General features: G+C 35.6%; 1 protein-coding gene, 1 long non-coding RNA gene and 1 pseudogene across 4 annotated transcripts; all 3 read right to left on the bottom strand.

The window, feature by feature from the left end:
- Positions 1-543: 543 nt before the first annotated feature.
- Positions 544-11306, bottom strand: LOC114395367. Of its 3 annotated transcripts, none has more exons than XR_003663010.1 (6): positions 10491-11306; positions 8752-10369; positions 8218-8324; positions 7938-8021; positions 7688-7823; positions 544-797 (listed from the first exon to the last, which is right to left on the bottom strand). It is a non-coding gene; the product is annotated as an uncharacterized LOC114395367 (long non-coding RNA). The 3 variants fall into 3 exon arrangements; XR_003663009.1 differs by having other exon boundaries at positions 7688-7816; XR_003663011.1 differs by having other exon boundaries at positions 7688-7816; positions 8752-8859; positions 10491-11182.
- Positions 817-5616, bottom strand: LOC114395366 (annotated as a pseudogene).
- Positions 11307-19011: 7705 nt separating the features above from the next.
- LOC114397670 (RPM1-interacting protein 4-like) lies at positions 19012-24079 on the bottom strand. The gene is made up of 4 exons (XM_028359831.1): positions 23884-24079; positions 19828-20343; positions 19489-19677; positions 19012-19377 (listed from the first exon to the last, which is right to left on the bottom strand). The coding sequence occupies exons 1-4, from the start codon at positions 23887-23889 to the stop codon at positions 19348-19350; spliced, it is 741 nt and encodes a 246-aa protein (XP_028215632.1). The 5' UTR covers positions 23890-24079; the 3' UTR covers positions 19012-19347.
- Between the last annotated feature and the right edge of the window lie 601 nt (positions 24080-24680).

Below are 24680 nucleotides of genomic sequence, written 5' to 3'. Positions count from 1 at the left end.
GGTTGCAAATGCACTTTCAAGGAGGTATGTTTTATTCTCTACTCTTGAGACTGAATTCATTGGTTTTGAACACATTAAGGAATTGTATGAACATGATCCTGATTTTGCTTCTAAATGTTCTGGTTGTGTACAAACTGCTTGAAAAGGTTACTTTAGGCATAATCATTATTTGTTCAAAGAGAAAATATTATGTGTGCCTAAGGGATCCATAGGAAAATTTTTGGTGAAAGAGGCACATGAGGAGGGATTAATGGAGCATTTTGGTGTTCAATTGACTTTAGACTTGTTGGATAAGCATTTATTTTGGCCTCACATGAAACATAATGTAAATAAATTTTGTGAGAATTGCATTGTTTGTAAGAAGTCTAAGTCTAAGGTCAAGTGTAATGACCCGCCTCGTCGTCACGATATCATCACTCAAAAACATAAGAAAATTTTAGATTTTTAATGAAAACTTCGTTAATTTGCTTATATAAAAAAATATTATAGTAAATCTGAACTCCACAATATATATACATACATACACACTCTTAGACAACACATTATTACTTAACCAAATGCATACACATAAGTATAGTAGTGCAGTACACATCATTCACAAAATTAAAGGTAAATTTGTTCGTACATATAAATAAATTTGTGATTTACATCCTTATATCAACAAAAGAATTACAGAACCAGCTATGGAAGAGTTGATTAACAAAACACAACTCTCTCCCAAAATAATCTCAACATCATCACGTCGGCTCGGGGGCTCCACAAAAGAATCTCACTCCTCGTCCTCTACTGCTGTCATTCTGCTCCAACGAACAAAGATTCGTGATCATCACAGGTGCCAACCACACAGTACAAAATGCAAGGGTGAGTTCATTATAAACAGAAAACATTAACAAATATCATAAGTGCACACAAACATTTACTGGTCCAACACATACCCAACAACAATCATCATTAGTCCATCGTTCCAAACAATCATGCTCAGTATGATGAATGCACCTGACCTCAACTCTCAGATGCAATGTGGTACCATCCCCAAGGAAGTTGCCTAAGCGTGTCCACACGACACTCCCACTTAGGAAAAAACTAGGTAGTAATTGTCGAGCTCACCCCGCGGTGCACAGGCAACTCCCCCCCATGGTGATCAGCCTGAGTCTCAAGGGAGTTCCAAACTGAGTGACAAACCCCCTAGTACAAGTATTTCTCCTCTCGAGAAACTACAAGTACTTACTAGCCAAGTTACACTATTTTCCTGTCAAATGAGGTACGAAACATGGGTACCATCAAGTGCAATGGTCATGGATAAACTAAAGATCTTAAGCCATCCCCTTCAAGAGATGCTTAGACTCTTTAACCGCTCTATTTCCCCCACTAGGGACTTCTGACAAGGTCAAAGCACCCCCCATGAACGTACACAACATCCAACGTATGAAACATGACATCATCAAGTACACTGGCCATGGATAGATTAAAGATCCTAAGCCATCCCCCTCAAGAGATGCTTAGACTTTCTAACCGCTCTATTTTCCCCACTAAGGACATCCGACAAGGTCAATGCACCCCCCATGTACATACACAACATGCAACGTATGAAACATGGCATCATCAAGTACACTGATCATGGATAGATTAATGATCATAAGCCATCCCTCTCAAGAGATGCTTAGACTCTCTAACCACTCTATTTCCCCCTACTAGGGACATCCGACAAGGTCAATGCACCCCCCATGTACATACACAACTTGCATCATCATAATGTAATTTCAACATCATCAGCATCTTGTCTCGGCATCACTCTCAACATGAACGTTATTTCATTCTCAATGGCATTATCAAGAACAACAACATCTTCTCATATTAACATAATCATCAATAACATCATCAACTCATATTGACACAATTCATCTATAACATCATCACAAACATCAACATCACCTTATATCAATTCATGACATCATATCAACATCAACAATAAGTCACATTCCACTTATACATACATCTATAGTTCATGCTTGAGATTCACACTTCCCAGGTCTTCAGACCACACAAGTCTAACACTAAGGTTATTAAGCAATGATAGATATGTTGCATCCTATCAGTCGAAAACATTATTTTTCTTGAAAACCAGCATGCAACAGGGACAGACATACATCCCCATAGTTAGGTTCCCTGACACCTAACTATGGCATTAAAAACTGTAACTATAATGAACTCCCCTAACCTATTGGAGCTCTCCTTCAGTTCCTCTGTGCATTGCTCAAAAGTCCCCCTCATTCACGCTCGTTAGTCCAGACGTGAGGTTCTATATACCAAATTGAAGGAAATTTAGTAAATAGCAAACGTATTTCAACGACGTTTGTAACGGAAATGACGTTGTATTCGTATTACAAAGACGGTGCTCAACACACCGTCATTGAGTTTAATTATTCAAAGACATGTTTTATAAACACCGTCCTTGAAGGGGATTAAATCTTTTTCCCACAGTCGCACTATACCCTACCTCACTCATTTTATGTCGTTTGTCTCTGGAAGCTTTGTTTCTCATTGTGAAGGCTTTCCAACACTGTCGTGCTTGTCCTTGTGAAGGCTTTCCAATGCTGGTGTTCATTATACAGTCCAGGTTGTCGTGTGGATTTTCTATCACTATCGTGTGTGGGTCCTTTGTCTTTCATTTTCCAGTAAGTAACATTCCATAACCTTTGTAGCTGGTTTCGTCCATATTTAATTTTTTCTGATTCAAAAGGTTTTTCAAAGACGTACATTGTTAAACCTTCGATTCTTGTTGCCCTCGCCAGCTCTGTGCTCGTGTCCACCTACAGGGGATTGTTAAACCTTCCATTCTCTGCAACATTGTTCGTTTCTATAGTCGGTACGCTGTAATTTTGATTTATTTTTATGTAGCTAATGTGCATTGCCGATTGATTATGAGAATTGGATTTATGTGGTACTTGTTTTGTATACATAGTACGTTTGCCTAGGACAATCTGTGTGGTTCAATACATGAAACTAAGCTGAAGCACTATAAACATTCGTATTTGGTATGTGGGGGATGGTAACCAGTTAAATTCCTTGGTTCAAGTCATCATCCCAAAAGGGTTGATAATGACAACTCATCAGTGTCTTGTCTTGTGTGATTGAGTCAAAATTATAATCAATATTTTACTCTGCATTTGTGCATTGCACTAAAAGTAGACCAGTCAATTTTATATTTTACCAATGATTAGTTTTTTAAGGCAAGAAGAACTCAATTATTGGTGTCTTTATTTTTGTGAATCAGTTTAAATAAACCTAAATGATTCTTACCAAGTTTAATCAATTTGAATACAAACAATGTTAGTTGAACTCCACGATCAAATTTTGAGACTTTGCAGAGTTCAACGACAGGGGCAGCATCGTCCCATGTTCTCTTCAGCTGCACCAATTGTGAAACATGACATGTTTGTGTTCAGTAATGAACATATTTTTGTTATTTCAAACAAATAAATGGAATAGAAATTATATATAACTGGTCTGAGTGAAGCAAAATTGTTGTCCAAATTATGTTCAAATTTTCTAACAAACAGATTCAAAGTTCTGTACTGGTCAAAACTACAATTGAACACCTAAACTTTTGCAGCTTATATTTTTCTATCCTTATTTTTGCTTCCAGCTTACATTTTTATCCAAATAAATACCCAAATATTCTCTTCATCACAACCCTTCAGAGAGAGTAGGGAATCAGCTCTCAGATCTTGTAAGCACAGAACCATGAATTTTTGTGAGAGTTTTGGTTGGACTATTTGGTGTGGACCTTACTTTAGGAGAATCCAAAGTCCTTCTAAGAATCTGTCTCATGGCTGATATCAAGTGCAATGCCGGATTTGGAGGAGGCCTTGATGCCTTTAACTTATTGGTTAAGTTCATGTGCTTAGCCATTGCTTCTTCTATGCAAACAAGCTTGTCAAACCTCACAATTTCATCCTTAACAGCCTCAGCTCATAACCCATAAACCCATTTTCGAAAGTACCTCTGTCTGATTCTTTCCATATAGGCTGGGGTGCACTCTTCTGTTAGTCCACAATAGTCACACACACCAAATTCAAGTTCACTTTGTGCAACTAGTATGCTAGCTGCTGCTGATTGAGTTTCTGGTGCCGATATCACCATAGGGTCAATGATCATAGGAGCAGACATTGGCAACCACCCTATCATGAAACCATCAACACCCAACAACAAGAGAAGTTGCCCTCAACATTTTCAGTGTGACATTACTTCATTAGTTGGGTTGAACTGAAAGTCACAATAAAACATGTCCAAACACTACTAAAAAAACCGGATATTTTCTATTTTTATTAAGGTTGTACTGTTGCTTCACCTAGCTGTTTTAGTTTGATGTATATATTCTATTTTTATTACTTGGATTTTGCAGGAGAAGTTTGCTACATCAACACCAACCCTTTTATTTAATCTTCAAATAGACACACTATGGTATATGTTGTACTGTTTTTTTTTTGCTAATCGAGTTTTCATGCATGCCTAATTGGTTGACTATTTGACATACTTATGGTTGACAAAATAATTATTGAATTTACAGTGCTGATTTAGGCCTTCCGGGCTTCCCAACCAAGGATTTGCACTATAGGTTTCTTCCTCAATTCACTCTATTGTTCTACATCCAAATCAGAGACTATTGAAAGGTATGACTTCTTTATTGAATGTTAAGCATGTGTTCATCATTTTATGCAATAATAGACATTGATTCTTTCTTTTTTCTGTCTTAAAGACAGTTGCAATAGCAGCTTGTAATATTGTTCTGAACACTATAGAGCATATTTAGTAGCATATAATCACTGATATAATAATGGGCAAATGGTAACCAGTAATAATATGGTTTGACAGAGAGTTCATTAATTTAGCCATTAACTAAAACATATTTTTTGTTTTTTAATATACAAAATATAAACTAGTTGCTGTCAAAAAATAAAATTAAAAATCTGAAACGAAAATACACTATGGGGATGGAAGAAGGAACATCGACATCAGGTGCAGCTATTTTCTTGGGCCTAAATCTGATCTCCTGGTGGTCCAGAAAACAGCAAGTGGTAGCCCACATTACTATGTGGCTTCAAACCTTACTTGAACAACTTGGTGTTCCTACTTTGAAGCCTCTCATTCTGTGTGATAGTCAAATCGTTGTGGCACAAGCACATAAACCTATTGTTGAAAGGGAAAAATCAACAATTTCTAGATCGATCTCTTCTTTGTAAGGGAAAAGGTTCTAAGTAACAAACTATGTGGGTCACATACCTACTCTGGGTCATTGGGCAGATGTTCTCACAAAGCCCCTCTGTTCTACTAGATTTGACTTCATTAGGAACAAAGTCAAGGTGTGAAACATCCATGAAGCTCACACATGTTTAGTTTGTTAGGGGTATGTGAGTATTATACTGGATTATATGAGATTAGCGTGTGGAAGTTAGTAGTCCAGCTGTTTTTTGAGAGGTGGCAGCTAACTGTTAGAAGCTTGCTCTGCAAGTCTTAGAAACTTACTCTGCAAGTTGTACAAACTTGCTCTGCAACTCTCATAGGCCTCTATAAAAACTACAGTGTAACTGAAACTCTTTCGGAATGAAATTAAATGTCATAGTTCCACAAATTTTTATGCATTTCTCTCTCTTTCTCTTACTCTCTATTTCTCTCTCCTTCTATTTTGTAGTTTCAATTCATTTCTAGTAGATGTCATCCCTCTCTTTTTGTGTACTCAAAGTCAGAATATGTGTATGGCCAATTTGAGTAATTAAAAAAAGTTATTTGGGTTTAGGGCATGACTAAGAAAAAATGTGTTAGGGTGTGTGTGTGTATCAATGCCTATTTTGTTTGAGTAGTAAAGCTTCAACCTTGGACCTGAACCTTATCCCATTTACCCACCTGTGAGAATAAACCCAGATTATTTACTGTCATTTTATCAATAATAACTGTGAAGGTGTATTAGGGAAGCTGCAGATTTTCTAAACAGTAGTGTGCTGTCTATGCCATTTTTATATCTTGGTATACCAATTGGGACAAATCCAAGACATAGTGCCATCTGGGACCCAGTCGTTAGGAAGTGCGAGGGAAAACTAGCTAGATGGAAACAAAAACATGTTTCCTATGGAGGGAGAGTCACCTTGATAAATTCAGTCCTAACAGCACTTCCAATATATTTTCTTTCTTTTTTCAGGATACCGGATAAAGTTGTTGACAAGCTGATCAACATACAGCGTAGATTCTTATGGGGCGGAGGTTTGGAGCAGCAAAAGATTGCCTGGGTCAATTGGAAAACTGTGTGTCTTCCAAAAGACAAAGGTGGTCTTGGCATAAAAGATTTACAGGTACTTAACACAGCGTTGCTAGGAAAGTGGAGTTGGGAGCTATTTCAGAATCATGGGGACATGTGGACCAGAATTCTCACTTCCAAGTATGGAGGGTGGAGATCCCTCGCTGATGCAAGAAGTAGCAGCCACTTATCTCCTTGGTGGAAGGATCTGTTGCAGATTACTCATCAGTAGAATGCAGTAGTAATTAAAAATCAGATAGAACGGAGGGTGGGGCGCGGAGATAAATTCAGATTTTGGGAGGATTCTTGGGTAGGTGCCGGCAGAACATTAATGGCAAAGTATCCCAGACTATACCACATCTCCAATCAGCAACACTAACTTATCAGCAGTGTGGGGAGTCAAAAAGGTGCAGGGTGGGAATGGAACTTTAGTTGGAGGAGATCTCTATTTGAAAATGAAATTGGGATGGCTGCTGAATTTTTAGAGGAGTTAGCTCAAGTAACAATTCATCACAACAGACCAAACTTATGGGTTTGGAAGGCTGACCCGAGCGGGAATTACTCTACAAAATCTGCATACCAGCTATTGGTGGAAGCAACAAGGGGGGTTTCTGAAGATAGGACTTTTGTGGAACTATGGAATCTTAAGATCCCATTTAAAGCGGCAGTGTTCGCATGGAAGCTCATTAAAGACTGCTTGCCAACTAGGACAAACCTAAGGACCAGACAAGTGGAGCTAAATGATTTACGGTGTCCACTGTGCAACAGTCCGGAGGAGGATGCAGCACACCTATTCTTCCATTGCACTAAAACCCTACCTCTATGGTGGGAATCTCAGTCATGGGTGAACTCATCGGGTGTATTTCCACATAATCCCAAAGATCATTTTTGGAAACATGATAACAGGCCTGCTGCTAGAGTTAGAGCCAAAAGATGGAAGTGCTGGTGGGTAGCGCTAACATGGACCATTTGGAAGCATCGAAACGAGGTAGTCTTTGATAACCAATCTTTTGATGGAAGCAAAGTGATTAATGATGCATTATTTCTACTATGGTCTTGGCTTAAGGTTATGGAGAAGGGTTTCACAATGCAATTTAGCTACTGGTCCTCCCACCTCAAAGCAGCTTTCTAAAACTAGGGAGTGATCATATTTGTAACAGTTTCAAATAGCTTTGCAGGGCATGTATATTTCCTCTATGGGTTCAGTCAGATTCTTAGTGTTTCGAATCTGTTGTATACCTATCCTCTATATGTACTTTAGTACCTCTGGTACTCATCTATAATATAATATTGCTTTTGCTGAGCAAAAAAAAAAAACAAATACCACAAACTACAACAATATATGTTTCACTAATAGCCATCATTTGATAACTTTGTAAGCAAAACAAAACTTACGGCTAGGACAAGAAATGGGATAACTTCCATGATGATCAGAATAGATTTTACACCAAGCACACTAAAAAATCCAACTGATCCAATCATAGACAGCATAACAAGAATTACTCCTGAAAGACCAAGCATCACCTGCAATCTGAAACTATCCAATAAATATTTATGTACATCATAAAAATGAGAGGGAAGATAAATTACAAATCAAAAAATAGAAAGGGAGAAAGATGGATTGATACAGTGGATGGGACAACACCTTAGATGAAATATAGAAAGACAAAGGGTGGAGGGTATCCCCTAAAGTAAGAGATATGTAAGCAAACATCACAAGATAGCTAACCTGCAATAAAATAAGGTACAATTGAAGAATTAAACAAATTACACCTACAAACAGAAAATATTAATTTTGGAAATACATGACATAGAACTCGTTCAGATAATACCATAATTCCATAATCATTACATGTCTCAGACAAAAAAAAAATCAAGTACCTTTTGGGACAATCAAGTATCAACAAAAGAAAGGAGGATGTTACCAATATAGTTATAGCATCTGCAGTACTTTCAATTCTTCCTCAATAGAGCTTTCAGATAAAAAAGCCAGTGTCAAATTTCTTGATTGTACCATCGGTAACAGCTCATCCTATTACAAACAGCATAATAGATGTGGGGAATCAGGAAAACAAGGACGAGTAGTTAGGAAATAGAAAAGCCCTGATTCCAGGATACATGACCATGTAACATCACAAACAACAAACAAGCTACTAAAACATTTTATGTATCTTTGTTGTTCTTTCTGCAAAGGAAGACCTAGGACTCAGTTATGGGATGTGTAAATTAAGCTAAGTGTGAGTACTAATACCCACAGGGAGTCAAACCCGGATAAAGTATTTCCTAGGGATGAATCAAATTGCAGCAACCTTGACCAGTTATTTTTCTGCTGAAGCAAATTGGCATTATAGCTTAAAATATACAAACACAGTTGACTAACTATGCAAGACTAGTGTCTGACTGAAGATACAAGTTATTCGTCAGTGAAAGGAACAAAAGTATATATACAAGATACTAACCTTCACCAACTGAATAAAGGTCTTCTCCCAAGCAACTGCCTTTCTGGTTCCATTACCTTCTTCATTAATAGCATTATTTAATGGATATGTTACGATGAACGCAGATGCCTGTCTTAAATAAATCACATTATAGTTATCATATGTTCAACAAAATTATATCCATTCACAGCATTAGAAATGAGTGTAAACTGATTTAGAAACTAGTTTGTGAGCTTAACAACCTATTTTCCTTAAAAGATCGTGGAGATGTTGATTATTTTTTGGGAATTGAAGCAGCTAATCAAGCTGATGGCTGACATATACTTACTCCATCTAAGTATATGTGTATTAGGGATCTTCAAGCAAAGACAAAAATGGATGAAGCAAATCCTATTGGTTCTCCTATGGTTGTAGCCTGTAAACTCTCTAAATGAAGCTCAGAAAGATTCTCTGACCCTACCCTTTACAGATTAGTTGTTGGGGCAGTTGACTATGCCACCATAACAAGATCAGTAAAACTGTAAAATGCAGAGAAGTGAAATTAAAGAGAGAGAGAGAGAAAGAGTGAAAACTGATCATTTTGGGTAGAGACCCTAATTTCATCAAAGACTAAATGTTTTAATTGAGTGATGAAAATCAGTTGTACCAGAAATAAATTTCTCCATGATTTGTTTAGGTAAACTCAACACAGTAGCATTGTTTGACAGGGTATATCAGTTTCCCCTTATATAGAAAAGTATTTCCCCTCATATTTTAAAATGAATTTTGTTATCAACTAAATGTAGGATGTCATCAGTTTGTCCATGTATGTCAAGCATTTTTTTGCACAACAACTTCAATGCCGATGTTCAAATCCAAACAGAGGCATGAAAATTTGTCCTCTGAGTTGTTAATATTTTGTTTCCTCTCTGCATCTACAAGTGGAGAAGTAGTTGTTGCACGAGAAAGATGGGTTCATAGTACTGAACTTAACCATTCACTAATGAAAATGACAATTGCATCCTTCATAGGCACAGACAGATTCACTACCAGCAAGGATTATAGGTCCATTTTCAATTCATTGCTTAACACCCTGTTTAGAAAAGTCATCAACTTGCTCCAAATATTCCATAAAGAACAACCTATGAGGATTCTCATTCACTGCTTCCCCAAATCTCTGAAGATAACTGCCCCCAAACTCATCTCCTAGCCTTTTATATTTGGACTCCTCATGAGCTAAAGAGAAACAACTTTAACCAATGGAGACAAAGTTACTGTAACACCCAAAAATTACTTTAGCTAGCTCTTTTGACACATGTTGTTTTGCTTCAGAATCCACACCTACAAAGAAAACCCAAGTTTGTTTCCTTACATCTGTCTTCACTAAGTCATTCCCTACTTAAGCAATCATGACCTACAAAGAAGCACAATGCTTGCAATCTCCTTGGCTGTTTTTTTCGGTTGTGGAGGCTTTTGCCCCAATGCATCACATAGAATCTTTAGATTCTCATCATTATGGTCGTTGAATATCACTCAAAACCAAAACGAAAATGATTGATCATGAAAACCACTAAAACAAACAAACAAAACCACTGTAAAGGGGTGAAGATCCCAAATAATTTCAAGGGAGGGGTGACATGTCTTGCCCTTAATTTATGTCCTGATCATGAAAATCATTGAAACAAACAAAACCAAAACGAAAATCAATGACTCAAAAATGCATTACAATAATAACATTGAAAGCAGAAAATATTACATAGAACAATAAATTAATTATGTACCTATCAAACTTTAAAGCAAGGCTGAAGCTACCAATTGCAACTGTAAAGGGGTGAAGATCCCAAATAATTTCAAGGGAGGGGCGACATGCCTTGTCGTTAATTTATGTTCTAAAACTTCTAATCCCCCATCAGCCACTTGCGCATGACAGTGGCAATGTGAAGCCAACAGTAACAGCTGCTTTAACTAGGGTTGAAGCCTCGAGTGTCAAAGGCTGTAGCTGTATGCTACTAACTCCTCCTCTCATCTTTCCAACTTGTTGCAGCTTCCACATCCTCAAAGTATAATAATACCTCGCAGAGAATTTGGAGTTTTGATTAAACCAACTTTTGGAGTTTTGTTCTAGGTTTAGAAAAAAATAACTTAAATGGATATTTGTTTGAATGACGTTGAGCAATTTGGGTGGAAATAAATAATAAAATTCTATTTGTAGGATTTTGGTAGTATGAGGAAGATGCCGGTATATATGTGTGTGCAAATTTTGGAGTCAGACCTTTGTGCATCAACTCGTCCAAAATTAAATATGCTTCATCAATCCTTCCCACCTTCCCAAACCCATCAATAACACTACTATACACCACAACATTCAAATCAACACATTTTGACTTTGCTTCTTCAAATAACGTCTATGGTTCATCCAGCCTGTCAATTATAGCAAGTCCATCAATGATAGAACCATACGTTACAAAAGTATGCACATTTTGATTTTGATTTTGCTTCTTCAAATAATGTCTATGGTTCTCCAAGTGTAGATTCAACCTTGTTCTTAACATATGCTGATGTCAACGAAATAACAACAGGAGAAAAATGGTTGAACATAGTCATACTTCAGTTGTGGACCATGTAAGTAAAATTCATTTGTGACTATTAAATCCATATTGCTTTGTCATATACCTCATGTTGAGTAATTTGATCTAATCTCCAAATTAGGTATATGGATGAGTGGAGTAGTAGCTTGGGTCATGTATCGCTATATGGATCCTTGAACCTCAATCAATACATAACGCAAAGGATAGACGTGGGCAATGTGAAGAATATATTGGAAAATGGCTTAAGGAATCTCAGCAACAAGTGTACTTAGGAGCTTATCTGAATCAGTAAGTAAAATATATTTAGGCTATCATGCAACAAATTTTGCGTTCATTAAGTGTATCTGTTGTGTCAATTGCAGGGCCCATTGGCAACTTCTTGTTTTGTGTCCTACAAACAATCAGGTGGTCTAGTTTTGTTCGATACGGAAAAGGCCTGATGTTCATATCAAAACTGCAATTAACAAGTTAAGTAATATATTTGAAGTCATTCAACGTTTTTTTTACATCGAAACATACATTGTGACCTTATATATGTGATGATATTAATCTTCCAACGCAGTGCATTTAAGGCATTAAAGACGACTGATGATGGCAAAGTTCCTCAAACTACACCCCAGTGGATTGAAGTTAAGGTTAGTCTCAGTTCAAACCATGTTTGCAAATGAAAATGTTCTTAAACTTGTTAATACAAACATTCAATTATTTTTCTCATTTCATGTAGAGTCACGTTCAACAAGGAGGCTATGAGTGTAGGTATTATGTGATGCATTGGATTTGGAACATAATTATCGGGGAGTTGAAGACTGATTGGAGTCTGGTAAATTGTCTATTCCCAAAACATTGACGAAAAATGCTCATATTTTCTTTCTTTTTAAGTGGAAATGATAATTTCTTTGTTTGTCACAATGTGTAGTGGTTCGATGATGCCACGCCACTAGACATGGAGACAATCACAGGATTATGTCAAAAATGGGCAGAATATTTTTTTAAACTTAGAAGCATCAATTGTACAAATCAGTAATTAGATGACTTGCAGACATCCAGTTTGTGTTTTTCATGTATTTGTTTTAAGTTTTATAAACACTTTTGCTGTTGTAATGATTAATATTTGGCAATCAAAATATAAATACTCTTGAAAGTCCTGGGAATCATTTGTACACTTTTCTATTAATAGAAACCTTTTTTTTTCTTTCTATAATTCTGATTATGATCCATAGTGTTATATTGGTCTATCCCCATGTTTTTCCATTTTTGTTTTTGCCATGCACAATGTAGAAGAAATAGAAGTTAGAAACAGGTTTGTTGACCTTGGCATTTCTCATCATGGTTTAGTTTTTTTCACCTCAACAGTCTTTTTTGCAAGATACACTTGATGTACTCTTTCTTTGTAGTAGGTACCTGTTGATGGTTTTGAAGGAATTATTGATGAAGGTGTTGCCAAAGTTGTTGCTGGTTTGGCTCTCAAAGTGTATGATAGAAATAAGTCGATTGAAAAGGTGAATAATTTGTGTTGGACCTTGTGGCTTCAATAACTTAAGAGGGATAGTCTTAGAATGCAGAAGAAGCAGCAATCAATTTAATAATATTCTTTAAACATGCAAGACACAATTGATTGCAATAACACAAATGAGATAAGGGAAGAGAGAATGCAAACACAGGTTTATACTGGTTCGGCAAATTCCAAGCCTATGTCCAGTACTCAAGCAACCCACTTGAGATTTCTACTATCTTTGTAAAATCCTTTACAACTTCTGAACCACACAGGGACAACCCATCCCTTGTGTTCAGGAATCCTTACAACTCAAGAGACCCTCGGTCCCTTAATCAATCTCATTGAGTAAGAAGAATGGAAGAAGAATTCTCTCTTCAAGAGAAGAATATTACAATAAAGATCCATGGTTGAACTCTTAATGGATTTGCAAGTGTTTGCCCAAGAGTTCTTGAGAGAGCATTTGGCAATGAAGTTCTCTAGGAATCTCTCTCATTTCCTTTTGAGAGGATAAAACATTTTCAACAAGCAAAACTCTCTCATGAAATTCGTGCCCAAGTCACCTATTTATAGGCATTTGATGGCCATTCACAAATCCAATGAAAAGATGTGACTGTTGGCATATTTTCTGAAAACTCTCCACTGATAATCGATTATAATGTTTGTGTAATCGATTACACAGTTATAATTTGAAGGGTCATGACTTTTGAATTTGAATTTCAGGAGTTTCGTTGCTGGTAATCGATTACAGACATATGGTAATCGATTACATGTTGAAAATTCAAATTCAAAACCCTTTTCAACAACTATTTCTCAACCTTGTCTTCTGGTAATCGATTACATGTTGAAAATTCAAATTCAAAACCCTTTTCAACAACTATTTCTCAACCTTGTCTTCTGGTAATCGATTACCAGAGCCTTGAATGTCTTGAAAGCACTTTGTTTTAAGGCAAGCCTTGATCTTGAGTTAATCTTGAAGCAAGGCTTTGTTTGTTGAAGCAATCTTGTATTAATCTTGAAGCTGTTGGATCAAGTGGCCTCGGAATAATTAAGAAGGGGGGGTTGAATTAATTATTAACGAACCTTTACTAATTAAAAATCTATCCTTCTTAATATTACTAAAAGTAAAAGCAATAATTAAAGTGCACAGCGGAAATTAAAAGAGTATGGAAGAAGAAGACAAACACAGGAGATTTATACTGGTTCGGCAACAACCCGTGCCTACATCCAATCCCCAAGCGACCTACGGTCCTTGAGATTTCTTTTCAACCTTGTAAAAATCCTTTTACAAGCAAAGATCCACAAGGGATGTACCCTCCCTTGTTCTCTTTGAACAACCTAGTGGATGTACCCTCCACTAGAACTGATCCACAAGAGATGTACCCTCTCTTGTTCTCAGTCACAACAACCCAAGTAGATGTACCCTCCAATGTGTTAAGACAAAGTTCTCAGGCGGTTAGTCCTTTGAAACTTTGTGAAGGGGGAAACAAAAGAATTCTCAAGCGGTTAGTCCTTTGAAATCTTTTGTTTATGGGAAAGGGAAGAATCAAAAGAATTCTCAGACTGTGTCATTTTGAATTCTTTGACAAGGGAGAAGGGAGACACAAAATAATTCAGGCGGTTAGTCCTTCGTTCTTTTAGAAAAGGGAGAAGAGAGACACAAAAAGAATTCAGGTGGTTAATCCTTGACGAATTCTTTTTGGCAAAGGGAGAAGGAAATGAAAAAGATGAATAGCACAAGTTTTTGAATAAAGAACTTTTCTTGGAAGAGAAAGTTTTGAACAAAAACTTTTAGAAAGATGAAGAGAAGATGAAACCAGAAAGTTCTGAAAGAAATGAAAGAAGATGTTGAAAGATAGATTGAAAGATATAATGATTGAAAGAGATGATTGATATAAAAAATATATGTTTCATGTCAAGGTCACATATTTATAGTTTCTTGATGACTCAAGTCAAAACTTATAACTCTTGCTAATTCCTTTAAAACTAATCACTTAAAAAGTTATGACTTTTGAAAGAATCTTCAGAAACAAGTCACTTGAAGAAATGTGACTTTTGGAAATGAATTTTTCGAAAACAGTCACTGGTAATCGATTACCATAAAGGTGTAATCGATTACACATCAACAGATGTGACTCTTCATTTTGAATTTTGAAAATCTTAATGTTTTAAAACATTGGTAATCGATTACTACAATCTGGTAATCGATTACCATAGAGTAAAACTCTTTGGTAATGATTTTGTGAAAACTTTTTGTGCTACTCAATGTTTTGAAAAACTTTTTAATACTTATCTTGATTAAGTCTTCTCTTGATTCTTGAATCTTTGAGTCTTGAATCTTGATCTTGATTATTCTTGAATCTTGAATCTTGAATCTTGAATCTTCTTGATGAAACTTTCTCTTGATTCTTGAATTGTTCTTGACTCAATCTTGAAATCATTCTCTTGGGCTTTTTGTCATCATCTTTGTTATCATCAAAATACCTTGAATCAATCTTGATTCATCACTATGAAGCAATGAAGTTTGCTTCTACAGAAGCCATTCTTATCTTTTGAAGCAACTTTGTTTGATTCTTCTTTTGACATCATCAAAATCATGTATACATACATTCACATTCTCCCCCTTTATGATGATGACAAACATGTGATTTCTTCTCGACACCATCAAAGCTTACATGATTTACATTCTCCCCCTTTCTCAAGCAAATTCTTCTTGACATCATCAAAATCTTCATAATTTACAATTTGTATAAACTTTTTGTTGATTGTGGCTGCAGTCTTTTGGAAGTAAGCATTTGCAAGTTTTACCCATGTGCACTTTATTTCTCTTATTGTCATAAAACTGTATCTTACAAGATTTACATTGCAGCATATGGAGATTCTAAATCCATTGACATCTATAACAATTATTGCTTAAATAAGATACATTTAGAGATGTATCTGAAACCTGAATTGTAATTGGAACTGTAATTATCACAGCTAGTTGAAGCTTGCTTAACCATAGAAAAGATTTTATTTTGGGGTCTAGTTGATTCTTTGCATTGAGTGTTATTGTCCTTAGCGTAGCTAACCATTAAGTGACACTGACTAGTTGTTCATGTTGGTGAAAATTGCTGTGTCTGGGGAGATGACTATGGACATATTCATAAACTCTTTTGACTGCATATTCGTGTTCCCCTTTAAATAAGTTTATGTCCTTGTATGTACAGCATGCATTGCCTACAAAGGAGATGAATCCTACTGAGAAATATTGCAAACAGGCAGATCTAGTGTTATGCCTGGGTACAAGGTAATAACATCACTTTTTTCTTATCACGACAATAATTTTATTTTATTTTTATTTTCCTCTATTTTTTTTCAGTACTATGCTATCGGTATGTCTATTTCTCTATCCTTACTTGTTTGTCCAGACTTGTAGGTGCTTAATTGCATATTATTAAATGTGTCAAAAATAGAACAAGTCTATTTCTAAACAGACCTGATAATCATTGGCTTAAGTTTTGTGGCAAAAGTTTTACTGCTCTAGTAATTCCTAAGTGTGCTGATATACTGACTTCTTGCACTGGTAAGTCAAAGGGATCTTCAGGTTTTGCTTAATCTCTTCCAAAATGAACAGCCTCGGAGCTTGAACCCTCTTTAACATAGTTATATGTAGAATCACAACAATTGTGGCATGTGTGGTTAAGCCCAATGGACAATAGGTATCTTATACTTTGGCAGAATAGAGTATGAGAATGGCACTGCTTCAGAAGAAATTAATATAGAAACAAAAAAAATGAAGAAATATTTTTTTTAAGAGGCTTGGGTTGAACCTGAAGGCTACTGAGGTGAGGCTTGGGTTGCCAGGGTGTGAGTCACCAGAGAGAGAGGGTGTGTTTAAGAGTGTGGTGGTGTCTGGGGCCAAGAGGGGTTTCTCTGATGCCATTGATGGAAATTGCAATGGTGGTGGATCTGAAAAAGATGTCGCTGCCTTGTTTTCTCCAACTTCAAGGGGTGCTGTTAGTGTTAGTGTTAGTGTTGCCAAGTCTCTCACTCTCACTACACAAGACTACACCAACCACCCAATTGCTTTGGGTGCTTCTGTTCTTTGTGAAACTGTTCCACACTCTCCAAAACCATTACATGAGAATAAGCCCCAGATTTGTGCTCCAGCTGCAAAGTAAATTCTTTACTTCACTTTCTCCTTGGTATGTAGTATTAGATGACTGTGTCTGTGTGTGTTTCATATTTAGTTTTTCTTGTCTACTTTTGTTTGGCTTATTAGGTTGTTGATGTTGGTTCTGCCTTCATGAAAGTATTTTATTTAATTGTCTTGTGTCTATTTAGTGTTTATAGTTTCTCTGTGTGTTTTTAGCTAGTTGGGAGCAACATATTTCTTTTCGTGTTAAGTGATTCGGTAGACATGCAAATGATTCAGAGGAAGAGGAAAGTTCCTTTTTTTTCCTCTTTTTGTTTAGTCTTTAATCGAGCCTAATATGTAACTGACCTTAGGTAGTGGATAAAGTTGCTTTGTTGTTGTTGTTTATATTTTTATCAGTTGGAATTTAAACTTAATGAATCAACTCAGCCTGTTGCTGATTACTCTCATGTTAGCCTCTAGCGTTAAACTATGTGTTATTACATGTGTTCTTTGTAATTTAGAGGATATTCCTTCTATGTTATTAATCATCGTATAGTTACTTTGTTTCTTCCATTATTTTGAATTGCATGGTTGCAGTTTTGAATTGTCGGGTACTCTCTAGACAATCATTAGAATGTTTTGTTTTGTGGAGTCAAGTATTCCCGGACAAATTTGTGGAGTTCTATGCGCCCACGTGCCATGGACAGCTTTATTTAAGATTTAGGCTATGTTGATTTATTTTTTTTTATTTGAAAGTTACTTTGAAGTTAAAGTTTAATTGTGTTTTTAGTCTCTCTAATTTATTAAATAGGTGATTTTAATTTTAGTTTTAATTGATTAAATCAATGTCCATATTTTTAAAATTAAAGAAAATTTAAGTATGATATTCAAGGGGAGATATAAGGTTGGTTTGGTAATAAAGGGAAAAAAGAGTAAAGGTTCCACTGAAAAAAAAATTAGCAATTTAATATTTATTGATAAAAAATGTCTAATAATCAATTGTCACCTTTTCTTCCTTTGTGAGCTTTAATGCATCTTTGAGGATATGTTACTTGTTTTCTTATGAGCTTGACATGTACCGTGGCTTGCACATTTCTCCTTTTGAATTAAATGCTTTGCCTCTTTATAATATAAGACTTTGATATATATTCTTAAGCAAGGATATAAAGAACAATATATATTAAGAGGTTCAACGTCCCAAGGAAGTTTTTGAAGAGGAGTCTAAGGATGTTCATAAAAAAGTAAAAGCTCGAGACATGATATTTGTTTCGTACGAGGATAAAAGTTCGCATGATAACTTATGCATGTCAACAAAAACATGGTTATCATGTTTTAGGAAACATCAAAACTTTGGGGGTTTAGACATTTTATAAGTCTTTAGTTCCACTATTGCCTTGGGGTGTATAATAAATACTTTTGTCCAATCCACTTATATAGTTACACTTTTTCCATTTGACAAAGCCATTTTTGCCACATGAGACATCTTTGTAATTCTTGAAATTTGAAACATCTTGATGATGAACTTATTTTTAATAAATTCAAGAAATTGACTCATGTATAGGTTGAAAAGACTACTAATGAGAACCATTTAAGAAAATAATGATATTAATAAGCCTTGATGGCTTGGTGGTGAAGAAACAAGGGAGGTGAGAGAGGTTATGAGTATAAATCCTTCCACTAACAAAAAAAAAAAAAAACTAACTAGTATTTGTTGATAAAAAAATAAAAAAAAAGTCTTGATGGCCACTTTCCAGTACTTTCACTTGTGGCCTCCCTTCCACTCGCTGCAAAAGTACCTTTATTTCCAGAAATGAAGTTTATAAAAAAAAATGTTTAACCATTGGAAATGAAGGAAATCCTGCAGCACTTACGCTTTAACCAAAATTATTCGTTGAATAAATTAACATACGGTCTAGCAATAACAAAGGTGCAAAGAAGGATTGACAGGGGAGCATAACGGCCAACAAGAATTGACAACTTCAAACAGCATGAACTCATTTAAGAACCTACACATAGACCAAGGAAAGTTCTATTTCCGGAAACAGTTTGTTATTGAATAGGATCAATTTGAGTTAAGCTACAGGAGATCAACACAATAGGACTAGAATCACAACCAAAAGAATTGTATAATAAATCTTGTATTTCCCAGCTAAATACAGATAAATTAAGTTATATAAAGTGTGGCAGTTACATAGCAAATTAATAAAAAGATAAAAAGAACAAATCACAATCTTGCACACAAAGTGTCTCTATTGACCAAAACAAAGAAAGACACAGAAAGGGAGAAAAAGGCACAAATTTAAGACAAATGTTTTTCAATGATGCTTTCCTGGGAAGAGAGAGCCTTGAATATTTACAAGTGCTACACACACCTCATGACCATTCACAACCCTATTTTTATCTCTTCTGTTCAGAATATAATTCATGCTTCACATAAATCATTTTTTGCCCCAGCAAAAGCAGCAACTCTGGACAAAACAAAGATAAAAACAAAGAGAAGCAATGAAACACCAGTATGATGATGAAAACTCAAGTTACAGATGTACTGTCCAAACATTAAACAGGTGTTGCAGGCATACCTGAGCTTTGTCGTCGGCAGGTTGGTTCCGAGCAGCATATTGTCTCCCATTAGGCGTGCCTGGCACGTGTCCAGCCCCCACCTGTTTCTCCTCCCGCACTTTGTTGAAAATGTGAGTGTAGCCATCAGCCGATGCAGGGTTGCTCTCATCCCACTCACCAAACTTTGGAACAGCAGCACCTTTATCAGGCTGCCAAATCAGAAATTATTTGTGAAGGAAAGTCTCATAAAGACTCCAAAATCAAATCCTTACAGATTTCCAAACTGATCAATCACTGATGCAATATTCATGATTCTTACATTTCATGCCACACATAAAACGGGACAATAGAAAACTTACAGTTTCATCCCCTCGGTTAGGTGGTCTTAATCGGGACCTTCCTGGGGTACCATGGCTACTGTCATATGAATTTTTTCCTTCCCAAGAAGGACTATCTCTTCCAGGGGTCTTTGCCTGGCGATGAAGGGGTGAACGGTCAATGCTGTGCTCAGACCCAGTACTTTGTCTTGAAGGTCTTTTACGGTTGTCAGCAGAACCTACTCCGTGACCTCGATAGGCAGAATCACTGCCACCATGGCGAGCTGGAGAGTCAGTAAATTGTTTAGGATCACCATCCTCCCTACTCATTTGTAACTCATGTATTGATCTCACTGATCCCTTTCCAGATGGATCCTCTGAATGAACTCTGGGTTTTGAATGGGGTAGGCCAGCAGAAGAAACTACATCTGAATTTTCCTTGGTGTCATTTGGATTAATCATCTTTGAACCTGGCTGACCTTTCTGGGCTTTGTCAGAATGAGCTGTATCTGAAACATTCTCTTCACTCTTGCCTAACATTGGAACATTAGAACGTTGCTGTCAAAAAGAAACATTCAAAAGATCCTGTTAATTAGCTGATACAAGTCTTAAATGCTAATGGATGTCATTCCAGTATCAGAACCACTTTAGAGTTATCAACATTCAACAGAGAAACAACAGAGAAAGGAAATAAAAGATAGACTCCTTTTGCTTTTCTTTGCAATAAGGATCATCTTTTGGTACTTCAGGAGATTCAATGTATTACAAGGTTATTTCATTGCGAAATGGTGTTGTTGTGAAAATGGCTGAACTCAACAGTACATACCATATAGTACACTGGGATCTGTTTCACTTTGAATCTAAAATGATAGAACAGCTAACATAGGGTGATTCCATCAAACCCAATTTAAGTCTCTCAGAGATTTCTGAACAGAATGTATGTATAGATGAAGAAAGAAGCAAACCAAAAGCACCTAGGTGAAGCATAGAGTACTAAACTTTCCCAAAGCAAATGCAATTTTAAACATTAAACTACAAAATTCAAGCATCTCTATAAGCACGGTAAATTACTGCAAACAATGCACACCCAGAAACAAAGTTTCTCCATTTACTTGTTTCTCATCCATTATCAACTATCAAAACAAATCCCCCAAGGAACTCTCCAATGGTGGAAGGATTATGCAGAGAAAAACTCCAAATAACCTTTTCCAAATTGTCCATGCAACTGAACAATGCAAAATATATTAGAATGGATAATCAAAACCAGAAATTGATAATTCCATATTTTAGGATATGAAGTTTTACTTGCCCCCCAGTCTTGTAAGTGGAAAAATATTATTCATAACATAGGTAAAAACAATAAAGCAGATACCATGAAAGTACCATAAGAAAAGTCTTTTTTTTGTGTATGTATGTGACTAGGGAAGGAGGCATGGGATAATGGAATTCACAGGGATCAAACCCCCCAACCAAAGAATAACTTCATCTCTAAGGTTTGCACATATTCAAGAACATTGCCAACAAACAGGTGCCAAAGAAGCAAGGCTATTATTATTCTATAATTACATTAATATTATATAACCACCCAGTATCTTTCAGAAGGCATGATAGAAACTCAAAATACAAGTTTTAGTGCTGTTGTTATATAAAGTCATAAATAATTTCCTAGGTCTAATCTTTAGAAAAGTCTCTTCATCCTACAAGGCTGATTCATGACAATTTTCTTGTTGAAATTCAAGTTTTAGTGCTGTTGTTATTAAAAGTCATAAATGGCTTTCTAGGTCAGATCTTTTAGACAGCCTCTTAACTTCATCCTACAAGGCCGATTCACGAAAATCTGCTTGTTGAAGTTAGTTCATTTACATCTTCATAAAGTTCAATTTAGATTTCTTGATTCCAGTTTCATAAACTGCTGGTTTTTAAACCAGCATATCATAGATTTAATTTACAGTAGTTTACAAACCTAACAATTTAACTTCAACAGACACATATTTGCAAAATCAATACAACTTAAATCACACTAGCATCATTCATTTTCACTCTCATGAGTCTCATCTCTTCCATCAGACCATCCATTATATATTAAAAATTTGTTGAATATACTGATACCACTGAAAGTCAAAGTCATAATATAAAGCAGTAAATTCCCCATCAAAATTATTATGCTGTCAATTGATATTACATAAGAGTCATCACTATTTGGAAAAGCGGAAAAGATATTATAGTGTATTTGGTTAATACCAAGAATCAATTCTAGTTCTCAAAAATCATGGTGGTACCATGAAAAAGTAGAAACAACTGTTTGATGCTTTACCATCATGAAAAATCAATTTATTTCTCATCATTAATCTAATCCAAATGCACTATTAGTAATCTTCTTGGGAAAGAAAAGTTCAAAGGTTCCTCTTACTTTGTTTAAAAGGCCAAATACATTTGAGATACAGCTGAAAATTGAATTAATCCAGATCTGCAAGTGTGGGTATTAAATTAAAAAGGCAACTTGGTGCTACAAAGCTCCAGACATGGTGGGGTCTAGGGAATGGTTTGACCCATTAAGGGAACAAAAAAAAAGATGGTTATGTTGGATGGAGTAACTTTGGAGCTAGGATCTGATGATTAGTGTGAGTATTAAATTTCTATCAGAAAACCCATTCTTAGAGGGTTCAATTTCCCCAATCACCTGAGTGTTCTTACCATGTTCATGCATTATGTTAGACCACCACAAAAGTGGAGATCTTTAACTTCTATTTTCTTTTCCCTTTTCTGGCTTTTCATCTTTAAAAAGCATGTTATGTTATATTAACTATAGCATGATTTTTTAAGATTGTGAGCCAACTATGAGAAAGAAATTAGCAAATGATATAAAGTTCCTATTATCTTTGTTATGCCACTGGATCATCAGATCCTAGCTCCAAAGTAATTTCATCCAACATAGCCATTTTTTCCCATCTTAATAGTTGGTAATTTCGGTTGCCTTTTTTTTCTTACCTGAACAAAGTTGTAGACAGAGCTTTTCAAAGTTGCTCATACATTTCTAGCAAATATATAAGGCCTACTATAGTTATTAATTTTTGCAGGAAATAAAAATCATAGGCTTCTCAAGCTTCTGAATTAACAAAGATTTGTTCATTGCCTCAATTTTGGACTTGATATATAAGGATAGGGATAAAAAATATAGGTGAATTAAAATGTGTAAATTATATCAAACAATACTTTATAAAAGCAAACTTTGATGGAAAGTGGGAAAAGCAACCATTAATTAAGGGGCACATGCTTCCCCACTTTATATATAGAGTATTAAAATACCTCTAAAACAAATTAAAAAAAAATGTCTTTGTTAGTTTGTTATTGCTGTTATTTTTTTAATCTGGATTCCTAAAATATGCATAAATTAAAATCCAACAAGATATAATCCACTCAATAACATAGCACAATTTTACAATAGCGGCTTTATCTTTATATTAGTTACATGTTGTGAAGTTTAAATCCTTCCACTAATCAAATTGTGAAGGGTGAAGCTTTTAGTTTTCAATATTGTTAACTTTTAGACACGGGATTGCATTCGCATCACCAACCGGTACAAAATTAGAAACAAAATTACAAATAGCAGACCTAGTTGTTTTTTTATGTTAATTCAACCAAAATTTATATTTAAGAGTAAGAATTCTTGTTTTTCCGATGATGCTAATAGTAGTGCACACACAACTCAGAACTGGGTACTTGATGCAGCCTAACAAATTTAGAAGTAAAAAATCCATGAAAACAAAACAAATGAATTGTAACACAGAAAAACCATACATGTTTAAATGAATTGCCTCATGATCACAATCAGCAGAGAAATAATGGGATGGGGCAAAACAGAAAAAGAATCAAAATTGGCGAAACTGTATCAAAGCTTCAGAACATGAAGGTATAAACAGTAAACAGAAAAAGAAACAAACCAAAAATAAAAAGGAGCCACACTTAACAAAAGATTACAACATAATGCAAGAGATTGAAACTCTGGCTCCCTACCCTTTTCCTCAAATTTTGTCAGCAGCGAGATATACATAAAACAATAAAAAGTGAAAGAGGAGAGAGAAAAGTAAAAGAACTCACAGCCATTCCTGCTAAAAAAAGCCACTACCCAGAAATTGTGGAGATGAATTGTTGAAGAAAGTTGAGATTTTTCTTTGGATCCGAGCCTGGAAAGGTGAAAGCTGAGAGAACCCAACAAGCTCTTCCACAGAATGCAAAGACCCAGTGTGTGTGTGTGTGAGTGTGTGTGTGTGTGAGAGAGAGAGAGAGAGAAAAGGAAGCTTAGAGAAAGGTTTATGAACCACTGACCGGGGCCACCGGTAATGTTTGACCATTTTCTTTTTCTCAGTAAATTCTATGTTTCTTCTGCTTCAAAGTCCTTCTCCTTCTACAGTCACACCCTTCACATTGTTATTTTTTATTTTTGCCTAAACCGCTATTTTACCCTCCCTTTGATGGACGTGGCTACGGTGGAGTAGCAAAGTGGACCACCTGTGGAAACGTTGAAAATAACTGGTAATAGGAGGTTTCAAACCGGAAGAAAATATTAAAAAATATATTTTTAAAACAATAAACAGTTATTGAAAGTTTATTTATTTTTTTAATTTGAGTCCTCTTTTTTTTGTCATTAAGGAATGGTGTAACCGAGTCGATTTGGACTGGATTTGATCAAACCCATGACTCTACTCATCAAATTTGAACGGATTTATTTGGATTGATTTTCTAAGAAAAAATGAAACTCAACCCAAACCAACTTGTTTTTAAACGGGTTGGGTTGGGTTGGCTCAACGGGTTAAAATATTTAATTTTATTTGTTCTTTTTAAAACACTATTTTTTTATAAGCTAATTTTTTTATTAAATAAATCAGACATATTGT

This window comes from Glycine soja, chromosome 18 (assembly GCF_004193775.1).
Source record: "Glycine soja cultivar W05 chromosome 18, ASM419377v2, whole genome shotgun sequence".
Lineage (NCBI taxonomy): Eukaryota > Viridiplantae > Streptophyta > Magnoliopsida > Fabales > Fabaceae > Glycine > Glycine soja.
The sequence above is the reverse complement of the archived record's forward strand: the minus strand, read 5'-3'. Positions and strand labels throughout refer to the sequence as shown.